We start from the raw sequence: 13845 nt of genomic DNA, 5'->3' as shown, positions 1-13845 counted from the left end.
GGCAATCTATTAACTGGGCCCCACGATACAGGTCACCTAGTGTGGGGTCCACAGGTTATCAATAATAAGAGGCAAATATCAATATTATGTGCATTCAGCTTTACAAATTTAATATGTTAACCAATTCATGTGAAATTGTTTTACTTTTTGTGTTGTATTTCTTTTTCTTTCTACTATTGTATTGATATTCTGTGTAACATTTTAGTTTCAATAAATGTTTATTATTATTTATTATACTATTAACCAAGACTTGACAGGGACAGTTGCTATACTCACTGCAAAACAGTTACTGTAAAATTTTTCAAAGGTCAGGTAAGTTACTGAAATTTTTTCTAGTTGCCCTTACCTATCTCACGCTAAATTCTATTTGCACAACATGTCTGTTCCTTCCACTCACTTCTATTTGCCGTCATCTCACTATCTACCATTTTTACGCCATCCATCTCTCCAAAGTGAAAATACTGCTATAGATTGAAAAATATTATCATGAAGATCCTTAGAGTGACTGACTGACTACGATTAAGTGCTTTCTGCAGGTCATAAAAAATATGACAAACTAAAACAACATGTCTTTAAGGAAAGGTATTATCGCATGGTGTTTCTACAATCGCCAAGTTCAAGGTGTTCATGTGAGTCACCGTGTGGGCCGCTGAAGATTTCTATTTAAATCCGTCCTGAAACGCCGAACTGTAGTCTCACGAGCACTTCGCAGCGCGCGCCTGCAACGAACTAAACACAACACTAAAGGTATTTTGATTATTTGTTTATTTATTTATTTTATACATCACTCAATCTTTCGGTAATAAAATAATTTTTATTACCGAAAGATTGAGTGATGTATAAATCTAAACTTTTTTAAAATAATAACATCGCATTTATCTATATCCAAAGAGATACTTCGGTTAGGTGCGACCGATTTTTTTTTAAATTAATTAATTGACTGACACCCCTAATCATTTTTGGAATTTCGCTTCACCATTACTTACCCGTACAGGTTCATAGAAAACACCGCCCTTTAAAATTTCATAGTTACCATAACTATGTATGTTTATTGCTTATTTTTTTTTATTATAAATTTTTATAATTGCACATTTGTTAAAAGGAATTTGACAAAGAACTAACAATAACGTTTAGGAACTGTAAGCACTTTCAATAATAGTATCATTATCATTTTCACCGTCTTATATGGCTAAAATAAATTTTCAAAGCAATATATAAAATTAGAGCTGTTGCCCGCTACTTCTTCAGCGTTTGATTCGTTTTTTTTTTAAATCCCGTGATAACCAATTTCCCCGAGTTTAAAAGTATCCTATGTCAGTCTTCAGGGTGCAATCTCTTTTTCATTTTTGTGGCAAAAATCGTCAAAATTTGTGATTAATTGGTGATTTCGTAGAATATAAGTACACATATTATATTTGCGTTGCATTATTAATATTAGTTCGTTTTTCGAGAGGTCCGAGTTCTATCACCGGTTTTATGTGCGTTTTTAATTCATGCAATTAAATATCACTTGCTTTTTCGTTAAAGGGCAACATCGTCAGTAAACTTGCATGCATGAGAGTTCTTCATAACGTTCTCTTAGGCGTGTGAAGTCTACCATATGAACCTTCTCATTCAGAGAGGAGACCTGTAGTTACCCGTTAATGGGTTGACGATGATTACTGATTTTAGACTGAAGGTTAGTTTACTACACCTGTCATAGTGCCTGCGCTATGAACTGAGTTGTCGCATCTTGTCATAGATGTCAATAGCAATAGGAATGTGCTATGCTTCACCACTTATCGATAAAATACTCAGGTAGGCGCGCGGCGCGGCGGCTCGCTGAATTATAGTTCGCTAATTTATCTTGGTACTAGTTGCCCGCGACTTCGTCTGCCTTTGATTTTGTTTTTTGATGTTTTGTGATTCAAGTATTCAGTATCGCTAAGCCTTAAATGATGGGTTTGCTGCTGTCCACTCCAACCGCTGGATCTCCAAGTACATTCATCAGATCAGCACAAAGTTTTGGCAAAATTAAACACATATGATAGTCTCTATAATACAAAAACAATTATTTAAATCGGTTATAATTTGTCGGAGTTATGGTGTCAAATCGTCAAACAATTTCATCCCCTCTCCCAAAGGAACCGAGCTTAATGTAGGGATAAAAAGTATCCTATATTACTTCTAACACTTCCAAAAATATGTGTACAAAGTTTCATGAGGATCGGTTTAGTAGTTTTTGCGTGAAAGCGTAACAAACAAACTAACATTGACATATAATGTTAAGTAGGGTAGGGATAGGGATAGTGTTTACCTTAATGCTGACTAAACGATTATTATAAATACATTGTTTATCAAATGTAACATACATTTCGATATATTGTCTGTCTGTTGCGATAAGTGAAGTGGTAAAGCGATGCACTAGCCCAGTGGGTAGGACCTCGACTTCTCTTTCGGGGGGCCGAGTTCGAATCCCAGCACGCACCTCTACCTTTACAAGTTATGTGCGTTTAAAAATATTAAAATATCACTTGCTTCATCGGTGATGCAGGTTCATGCCTGAGAGTTCTCCATTTTCTCAAAGGTGCGTGGAGTCCACCAATCCGCAATGGGCCAGCATATTGAATTACGGCCTTAGCCCTTCCTCATTGTGGGAGGAGACCCGTACCTTGTAGTGGGTTTATATGATGATGATTTGTCGATAAGTGTTATCGATATCAACTTATTACCTAATGTTAAGCACGACGCTATGATGCTCTCTTAGCACAATGGGTGCGAGTGAGTTATACTGAACAATTAATTATTGCCCGACGACTGAGATTAAAACTCGGGCACTATGGTTAAAAAAAAACTGAAATAAAGTACCTTTTCGAACATTATGATGCTACTTTGAATAATCGGAAGATTAAAAGATACAAAGGTCGCGATGCTTTCATTCGCGATATGCCATTTCTTAAATCATTATCAATCCATTACAGATCTACTAGGCACGAGTCTCCTTGATATAAAAGGTAATAGACCCTAGTCGCTGGAAAAGTGCGGATTGGTAAACTTCACCGCTCCTGTGAGATTATGCAGAACTCAAAAATTTGCAGGTTGTTTCACGATTATTGCAAGTTTTATTTAATTGCTTAAAACGCCCACCGAGTGACGCAGTGAGTGAGTGAGTTGACGGCCGAGTGGCGCAGTTGGCAGCGACCCTGCTTTCCGAGTCCAAGGCCGTGGGTTCGATTCCCACAACTGGAGAGTGTTTATGTGATGAACATGAATGTTTTTCAGTGTCTGGGTGTTTATCTGTATATTATAAGTATTTATGTGTATTATATTCAAAAAAAAATATTCATCAGCTATCTCAGTACCCATAACACACTACGCTTACTTTGGGGCTAGATGGCGATGTGTGTATTGTCGTAGTATATTTATTTATTTATTTAACTCCGAAAAGTTGGAGGTGAGTTGCCGGGGATCGAACTCGGATCCCCTGAAAGGGAAGCCGAATTCTTACTCACGGGGCACCAAATAAATAGAAATAAATAAAAAAAAAACCGATTTCAACATACGCCAAGGAACTGAAAGAAAAAAATACCTACTTGTTTCTACCGGCGATATAATTTAATTTTAGAACACAAACGTTACTATTGTGACCTAAATTTGGTAGTATATTTCCTCGTGGACTTTTTTGTAGGTAAAAATCAGTACTTTAATCATGTAGTACCAGTGGCGTGCATAGAGGGTATGTACAGGGTATGCAGATTATATGAGATGGTAAAAATCTCCAGTACGAGTTATAAAAAACTTAAGGTTAGGCTTTTTATAACTCTTACAATGCCTAGCATTATTTTTTTCATAACTCGTACTGTAGATTTTTTCATTTTATATATGCTGCAAACTATTTGCATACCTTCTATGCACGCCATTGTGTAGTACATATTTTTTTTATGTATCATCTATACTTTTCTCAGCGCACGTCAAATAATGAACTTTATAGGCAAAAATTTACTACTTTGGGTTACATTATTGTTAATTATCGACCGACTTCGATAAAATAGAAGTTGGACCACCTGGAAAGTATGCCTTTTAAAACAAAATAAAATAATTTCAAATCGGTTCAGGCGTCTTCGAGTAATCGGATAACATACAGAAGAAAAACCCGACGAGCTGAGAACTTCCTCCTTTTTGAAGTACGTTAAAAAGTAGCGGGGTATATGAAAATAATAAAGCTTTGAAAGTACGTAACGTACTTATTTAATTTATTTTAGACCTTTTTGCTTTTTGTATGCCAGATTCAAACTTTGTTATTTATAATCTATACTAGATCGTATAGAATTATTCAAACCCTATGACTCAATATCCAAGAATAGTTTCATGGACTAAATTTATCTGCAACAAAACAAACATAGTTTTCGTCGCAAAGCTTTTACAGTGTGAAAAGCAGTTTGCCGAGTTCTTGCATCACATCTATAACGGCTACTGTTTATATCTATGTGAATCATTATTGTGGAATCATTCCAGATTTTGTAATATTGACAAAACACTACTCCGAAGGTTGGTGTTCCAAGTATAAGTATTTATGTATATTATTTACTAGCTTCTGCCCACGACGTTCGTTCGCGTGGACTTCAGAATTGGGTCTAAAGCTTCGCTCCCAATTTTTAATCCCACCACGGGAACTATTTGAGAGATCGGTATAGAAAGAACATGTCCTTTTCCATAGCATAGGTGACATGCATACCAAATTTCGAAGCTGTTCGTGCGCGGCTTAGCTCGTAAATAATTTTCAATTTTCGCTTGGGAACTACTTAAGAAATCAGGATAAAAGGTAGGCTATGTTCTTTTCCATATCAAAGGCTACATGCATGCCAAATTTCATCCAAATCCGTTCAGCCGTTTTTGTGTGATTGACTAACAAACATCCACACATTTATAATATTATTACGATAAAAATTATTCCAGCTATGCTTACTTTGGGGCTTGTTGGCAATGTGTGTATTGCTATATATTTATATTTATAAGATTCAAAAAGCTGTAATCAGTGTTTTATTGTTTTATCCCACTACAATCGGCCCTTGACTGCAATCTCACCTGCTCGAAAGTGACCATGCAGGCAAAGATGGAAAGATAGAGATTATAGTTAAACGAAATTTAGCCAGAGATTGTAATTTTATAAAGTAAAGCGAATAAGTAGAATAATGTGTATTTCGTGTCCACGTCACGAAAGCGCATAAAACATCACACAATAGTAATTTATCGTCAGCGTCGACAAATTCATCACGACTCGAGAGATAAACAGTTGTTTTCGCGCGTTTATTTTCGGCGATTACGATCTTAGCGTCCATCTACCCGTGCGTCCTAAAACTGTGCTACTATTATTGAAAACAAAACAATGCAGCGAAATGTGAAGACATTGTTTTTCATCATCAATCTTCAGACTGTATCAATATTATTTATTTATTTATTTATTTATTTATTTATTCCCATCTTACATTTTTGTCATAAGGAATTCACAGGATTCACAGGAAAAAGTTATCCTAATACGACAATGCAGCATGTTATGTAAATTTTAATAATATATATAACTACTAGCGGACCCCAGCGCCATCTGTCGGGCTGATTTGTAAATCTAAACCATCCAGGGTGCCACCCAAACGCATACCGAAAAATTCATTCAAATCGGTCCGGCCGTTTAGGAGGAGTTCAGTGACATACACACGCACACAAGATATATATATATAAAGATAGTGTATATGATAAAATCCAAATCGCTATATTTGTGAGTTCACTCAGAGTGCAACAAAATAAATCCGTCTTCTCGGCTATCACATTGAGGGTACGGAGTGCGATATGACCGGTTGGAGGGCTTATAACTAGGGGGCCCGGTAGACGACGTCCTGCCAAGTAAATCAGTCGAAATATAGGGTCGAATTATGTTTTCTAAACATCCAGGAGCCGATTGAAATATACGCAAAATTTCATCCGAATCGATCCAGCAGTTCAGGAGAACGTTAGATGACCAAAACACGTAGATACAGTACAAACAGTGGCGTGCGCTGGGTTTCTTACCATGGTATGCATACAGCCGGAAAATTGCATAAAACGGCAAAAAATCTCCTCCTATATGAGTTATATATCAATTTTAGGGTAGGCAGTGTTCCCCGTCCCCAAAGCCACAAAGAGTGACATGCCGTGGTGGTTTTTAGTTTGGGTACACCCCCTTTAGAGGAGGGAGTCCTGCCCAAGGGTCGGAGATAGCAAATTTTTAGTAGAGGGTTAGTTTAACGGATGGAAAATAGCACAGGCTACTTTTCATTCCTGGAAAACCAACATTTTCCAGGGGATTTGTAATTAAATTTAAAAAAATGTGGATGAAGAATGAGGGCCACAGTAAATAGTTATTCATAACTAAGTGATCTCTCCTATTAAATATAATATATAGGTAAACACAAGACATTGACAAACATTCAACAGTCAAACATTTTTCCAGTTGTGGGAATCGAACCCACAGCCTTGGACTCAGAAAAAAGGACAACTGCCCACTGCGCCAATCGATTGTCAAATCGTACAAATTTACCTTAGGTACATGTACTTAACTATACAATTGATGAATTTCTTAATGACAAGGTTGTGAAAGATTAATAAGTGTAAAACGCTGATGTTGTGAAATAACTGCTGAGTTTCTTGCCGGCTTCTTGTCCGTAGAATCAGCCTTCCGAACCGGTGGTAGATTCATAACAAAGAGACGTATAGGCCTTCTTTAAGGCCTAGGTAGTAGGTACCTACTTGAAATAAAGTAATTTTGATTTTTTAATGTTGATTTACATATTACATCTATGTATATAAAAGAGAAAGTGTGTGGGTATGTTCCGTGTAGGCTCTGAAATGGCAGGACCGATTTCAATGAAACTTTCAGGGAATCTCCGGATTGACCTGGCGAGTAATCCTGTAAAGTTTGGTGACGGTCGGAGCACTATATCCTATTTTTGAACTGTCAAACTGTCAAATACAGCTTTTATTTACTATGATGACATTCTATTGTTGGGTGTACACGAGTGTAGATAATGATCTTCACCCGCTCGAGAAGATAATAGAAGAGAATGAATACGGAGAGTAATAAATGATTTAATATATTATGAGACTTTAACAAAAAATTTAATGATGTAAGTTTATTGTTTAAATAAAAAAAAACAAAATCTAGCCCGGCGAAGCGGGCTGGGTACGCTAGTATCTTATATATCTTTTTTTAATGTTGATTTACTTATTTCAGATGTCGATTGTCCCAATGTTATTCCGTGACTGGTGGGACGACTGGGAGCGTCCCTCGAAGCTTTTGGACCAACACTTCGGCATGGGGCTCAAGAGGGACGATCTGCTGTCCTCCCTCTCCTCATTCCCCTCGAGCTCGCTGTTCAGGAACTCCTACTTCAGGCCGTGGAGGGCTAGCCTCGCGCGACAGGAGTCCTCTTCTACTATAAACCTTACTAAGGAGAAATTTGAGGTCAGTATTTACGCACATAACAGATTGGCAGCGTTCGGGAACTTCGTAACATCTTTTCGTTCAAAATCTTTCTAGTGAAAAAATAGTGGATAGCATGTTCACTAAGGATCAGAAGATCCTGGGTTCTATTCCAGTTTCGGCCCAATAAAAATTATAGGTTATGAGATGGAGTAATGAAATTGGAGTTCGCTATCCACATGCTTGTATGTTAATTTTAAGCCGTCGGTCTCGGTTACGGTTATAATCGTGAATGTCCGCCAACCTGCATTGGTAAAACGTGGTGGGTTTGTGATCAAAACCCACTCTACTATGGCAGAGGTGGTATGTGCCCCGCAGTGTTGAACAACGATATGAACTATTGAAGTCGTTGAATGATGAATGTTTATTAATTTAAAATAACAATAAACTTCTCTTAAATTCCAGGTCATCCTGGATGTCCAACAATTCACCCCAGAAGAAATCACAGTGAAAGCGAGCAACAACACAGTCCTTGTCGAAGGCAAGCACGAGGAAAAACAAGATGAGCACGGCTTCATCTCACGCCAGTTCACTCGCAGATACATCCTCCCTACGGGTTACGAAGTTACAGACATAGTCAGCACTCTATCCTCCGATGGGGTCCTCACAATTACTGCCCCTAAACGTGCTCCCCCGAATTCCGGCGAAAGACTTATCCCCATCACTAAAACTGGTCCAGTCAAACAGCCAGAAACCTCCAGCAACGAACAGCCTCACGAACAAACCGTCCCAATTGTCACCTCCCCTTAAATACGAAACATCGATTAATAAGAGAGCTTATTTACATGTAGAGAGTATCGAAATGCTATTACGTTAAAGTTTAGTGGACCGCTTTCAACTGGTTTTCGAATCGCTAGGCCCGTTTTGCCCATGAAGCTGTCTGATGAAGTGTGGATGAATTTGACTTCTAACACAATGTCGATCAGTTGTATTCCATTCCGTAATTAATGAGTTTCAAAACTTTTGAAAACATCTTTGCAGACCGCAAGCTTTGCGAGCTTAGAAATCTTATGCTAAGGGTACTGATATTAATAAGAAACCGAAAATAGAACCGTTCAAAACTATAATAGTTTTAATTCTATTCAATCCATTTCCTTAGGGAATTGTTGGATAAAGATAGCACTACTTAAATATCTGCTTTTTAGGTTTAAAATTTTTGTATATCCAAAATGGCACAAATACAGAACATGAGTTAACTATGATAAAAACAATGCAGAATTCTGGGTTTCACTTTTAAATGTTCAACAATGTGTGCTATTTTCTATTATGGAACTTAAGCATTGGAATTCTATAAAAACCAAAGATAGTCCAGCTCATCGTAACAGCACAGTCGAGAAACTCTCTTCATGTAAATAAGGCTTAATAGTTAAGGTAACGATCGAAAAGTGAATAGCATTTATTTTTATATGTCCCGATGTTGGCCAACAACGGGAGCAATTCGAATTGAACAAACTAGGTTTATTGAATTAAAAGAAATGCAAAATATCACTATTATGTAAGTAATTTAAAATTATTGTAAAAATGTATAATATAATATATTATACTTGGTGCAATCATTTGTTTGTTTTATTTAACATACCTACTTACTTTCGCGGTTGCAGCATCATGTGTTTAATTTCGTAATATTTTATTATGTTGTGCTATGTTTGTTTTTACATTCGAGCCAGTTGAGAGAGAAGTTATCATATTATAAGAAAAAAAAGACTTATAGACTATACACTACTAACATTTAATTATTGAAACAATGTGTGAATAACGTTCTGGTTAAGGATATTTATTTTTCCATAAAGGAATTTCCACTTAAATGGAATTAACAGGCTAATTTACAAAAAGAGGGTAATTGTATAAAATTGTATCTGCGCTCAAGCACAATAAATAAATTGTAAATTTTAAGTGGGTAGTTTTGAAGCAACATTGCATAAAATCATATCGACGCGCGACGGTCAACTGCTGACGCAAGCCGCGGCTATGCCACTGCATAGGTAACATGGATTCATCCACAACTAGATGTGACAAATGAAACTGTTAATTGGTGAGTTAGTTAGTAATTAATTTCTTTATGTTTCTAAGACAGTGCGGTTTTATTTTTAAAATGTAAAGTTTAAGTTTTATTGAAGATGTTATTTTAGTAATTTCGTGAAGGTCTCACTCACTCTTTAAGATTTTTAGTTAGTTTATAATATAATTGAGCACTTTAAAAACGTTTGTTAATATAACTCTCAATAATTTTATTTATATATACGTATATCTATAAATAAATGTTATTTAATATTTACAAAAATAATTGGCCAGCATTTTTTGTTCTTTCAGCACAGCAATCATTCAAAGTCAAAGTCGAATATTTCTGTAATCAAATAGGAACATTGATGGCACTTTTGAAGCGTAGGCAGCGTCGATGGCACCTTACAATAAGTACATAAATAATATGTAGCGAGATGATGGCGACAGCTTAATTCGTAAACTACATTTATATTGTAGTAGGTAGGTATATCGTATTGTTAAAAAGACAGCACTATTAATTGTGGATTTAGTAACTAATTTCAAAACTAAAATTTAAGAACTGGTTTAGGTACCTACCAAGATACCGTACCGCTAAGTGTTACTGCGAAACATTTATTCCATCAAAAACATAATTTAAGAAAAAAATAAGGAGCCAATTTCCTATTCATTATATCTTGGAGGTACCTACGGAAGTTTTACATTACAGATTACTGGTTAATATTCAAAAATTCACAAAGAATTTGCTTTTCTTTTTGACGCACCAACTAATTTAATGCCTTTTTTTTTTTTTTGTCGTGGTGTAAAATCTTTATGGCTCCCACATTACCTCTGTCCTTTTGGGCAGGACAGAGGTTATGTGGGACTCGTTTACCCGAACTAAAAACCACCACGGTATGACCCTCTCGTTGGCTTTATTGGACGTCCGGGGAACCCGTTGTACCTACATAAATAGTACGTAAAAATAGATAAAATTTGTTTAGGCTGTTCCGTAGAAACCAGTAAATAAGTCATTGGTAGGTATATCGTATTTAGTAATCTTGCAGGTACGTACCTAACTAAATATAATTTAATACCTAGCGTAGTAGGTAAGAAGATACCTTATCATATCGACCCGTTATTGGCCCACTACAGGGCACGGGTCTCCTCACACAATGAGCCTTCTCATCAGGTTCAGGTCAACTTTCAGGTATACAGGCTTCTTCACGATATTATCATTTACCGTCGAAGCAAGTGATAATTTTAATTATGCAAAACGCACGTAACTTAGAAAAGTTAGATGTGCGTTCTGGGCGTCCAGAAAGTGAATTCTAGCTCCTACCCACTGCGCTATCGACGTTTCAACTTATCGATAGGTAGTTATATAAACCCAATAATAAATAAATATATATGCTACGACAATACACACATCGCCATCTAGCCCCAAAGTTAGTACTAAGATGACTGATGAATATTTTTATGAATAACATAAATACTTAAAATACAATTAAACACCCAGATACTGAAAAACATTCATGATAATCACACAAACAAAACTTTTATTATTTTAAGTATCTTCTGTATTTGTGTTTAATTTATATAAAATGTGTGTGTACAATAAAGACTTAAAACAAACATCAGTGATGTCTTGGTACCTACTTAACAATATTATTTCGTCAACATCTTAATTACCTTATTAAATCTCCGCTCTCTTGTAGCTTTTCCTTCTGCCGGAGGTTGCCTGTAAGAGATTGCTTGCAGCAATATGTCATCATCCAGCCGTGGGAATCAAACCCACGACTTTGGGCTCAGAAACCAGGGTCGCTGCAAACTGCGCCAATCGGCCGTCAAAGATAGAAGTACTATCTATCTTGAGTTTAAATAATATGGTCATCTGCTTACAGATAAAAACGTACGCAGTCTGGTCGTTTATCAATTGTAAATGGGTCTTTGTGGTGTTTCTCTAATTTAATTTTCGCGCGGAGCTCTGTTCAATAATATTGTTAATTTATCATTGTGCCGGAGGGTTGGGGAGGAGTGGAATGTTGATGATTGCTAACTCGAGTTGTTATCCGGATTATATTAAGTTTAGTATTATTTTAACTAGTTAGGTAGGTATTTAGATTCACAGTGGACTGTCGAAGGTAGGTAACTACGTTTGTTTATTTTGGGAGGAGGATGGGGAGGTACACACACAAGATAGAAAAATGAATTTTAAAACATAAAATGTAAATTGTTGATATTGGAAAAGAGCAACTGCAGAGTTTCTTGCCGGCTTCTTCTCGGTAGAATCTGCCTTCCGAACCGGTGGTAGAGTCACTACACACAGACAAACTTGACGTTTCAAAAGTGCTTTTGTTAGGCCTCCTTGAAATAAATGTATTTAGTTTTTTTTTGACAACGTTTTATTCACAATATAGGTATGTATGGGTAGTAGGTGTGTTTTCTTTTTTCTTAAACTGAAATAGACTAGCACTTGATCACAATCCATTTGGGACGCGCTTGCCTAGAAGATGCCTATTCACTCTTGTTTTAAAGATATCCAGGTTATTAGAATTAGGAAACACAGAACTCGTTCCGAACCCCAGCCATACGTACCTATAAGAAAAGAAGATGCAAATCGTTTCGTGCGAGTTTTTGGGATATTACAACATAGCGGTGAAACATTTGGGTTGGAGAAAGTGTTAAGCATTTAAAGAAATATGTGGTCTAGGAATAATTACCTAGCTTTAAGGAACGAAATTATAAAAAGATTAATAAAGCGTTTGCTTCATTAAGTTTTTTTAGGTAAAGTAATCTTAAATCTTTAAATAGATTATCATTTTTCCCTGAATCTAATTTAAGAAAGATGGGTTAAACATTGTAAAAAAATTGATGCTGCACAAAAATAAACCTCTTTCGGCCGTAGTAGCTCTGTTGGCTGTTAACGGAATAAACTAGGACAAAGTCTCGAGTAATAAATTGTTAATTCTAAATTGGTTTACTCGCTTATTTTTAATTATCTCTCCATACCAAACATCGCGAATTATCGCTACAAAACAATAATATTTAAATAAGAGTAGGTATTGCTTGTCGCGCTAGTAGTGACATCTATTAGCACACGCTTATACTTCGCCATCACAGGTTAACTTAGAACAGTTTAACTAGTAACTAATGCCATCTGTGTTGAATTTATCAAAATAAACTTTCAGACTCAGCGCATACCGAATGACATATTGCACAAACATTGACGAGCACATTTTCTACTAATAAATATAATATGTATTAATATTTTGCATTACAATTTTTTTTACCGACTTTAAATAGAGAAGGTTATCAATTCCGAATATTGTTTTCATTTGTGAGTTCGGGTATAATTACATCATATGGACGAGTTAGCAAAAGGAAGGAGCGCCACTGACGCGCGCACTCCGTACCCTCAATGTGATAGCCGGGAAGACGTATTTATTTTGTTGCACTCTGAGTGAACTCACAAATATAGCGATTTGGATTTTATCATAAACATTATAGTTATATTATATTATTAAAATTTACATAACATGCTGCATTGTCGTATTAGGATAACTTTTTCCAGCAATGACAAAAATGTAAGATGGGGCATAAATAAATAAATAAATCTAAGTAAGCATACCAAGAAAAGCAATGTGAAAATCCCATTTCCAAATACCATCCTCCTACTTGTACTATTGGATTATAAAACAGTTTGCTATTAGAGACCTCGTATCAAGTCAAATTCATCAGTCTATCCAGTCATCAAGCAAGTCCATCAACAATATTTAAATGAAATGAAAATACATTTTATTGTACACATAACAGAATAAAACAAAAACAAAAATAAAAAAAAAGTGGAAAATGTATCTAGTAAAGGAAATAAATTCAAATTCAAATTCAAAATTTCTTTATTCATGTAGGCCTATCACATGCACTTATGCAGCGTTCAAACATATAATATGTTTACATAATTGTATAGGGATGGTGATAACTTCGTTCGCCAACTTAAACCTAAAGCTACGATGGTTCCCAACGCGCCCTGGTCTAAGAAGAGCCCACAACAGACTTAGCCCGGTAATTTATTTTTGTTTTATCACCATCTCACAGTTAATTTATGTTATATAATTTAATATTTATATATATAAATTAGAGCAATTCACACCCAAGCTTTTTTATCGTTTAAGTAATCCTTAATGTTATAATAGGATTTTTCTGTAAACTTACGTAAACTCTTCTATCAGGGAGGGGCTCCAATGTCCAGCAGTAGTATTTTAAGAAGAAGAAGAAGAAATACTTGATTGCACAAAAACATCAAAATATACATAAAATAAAGGGTAAACCAAAGAACAAGAATTGTAGGTATGCAAAGGCGGCCTTATTGCTGC

General features: G+C 35.9%; 1 protein-coding gene across 1 annotated transcript; it reads left to right on the top strand.

Annotated features, from left to right (window-relative positions):
* The first annotated feature begins 668 nt into the window (after positions 1-668).
* LOC120633294 (protein lethal(2)essential for life) lies at positions 669-8554 on the top strand. Its single transcript, XM_039903478.1, has 3 exons — positions 669-747; positions 7244-7474; positions 7898-8554. Exons 2-3 carry the CDS (start codon positions 7244-7246, stop codon positions 8240-8242), a joined length of 576 nt encoding a protein of 191 aa, XP_039759412.1. The 5' UTR covers positions 669-747; the 3' UTR covers positions 8243-8554.
* The last annotated feature ends 5291 nt before the right edge of the window (positions 8555-13845 follow it).

Source organism: Pararge aegeria, chromosome 21 (assembly GCF_905163445.1).
Source record: "Pararge aegeria chromosome 21, ilParAegt1.1, whole genome shotgun sequence".
Taxonomy (NCBI): Eukaryota; Metazoa; Arthropoda; class Insecta; order Lepidoptera; family Nymphalidae; genus Pararge; species Pararge aegeria.
Note: the sequence above shows the minus strand (reverse complement) of the source record. Positions and strands in the feature narration are given on the sequence as shown.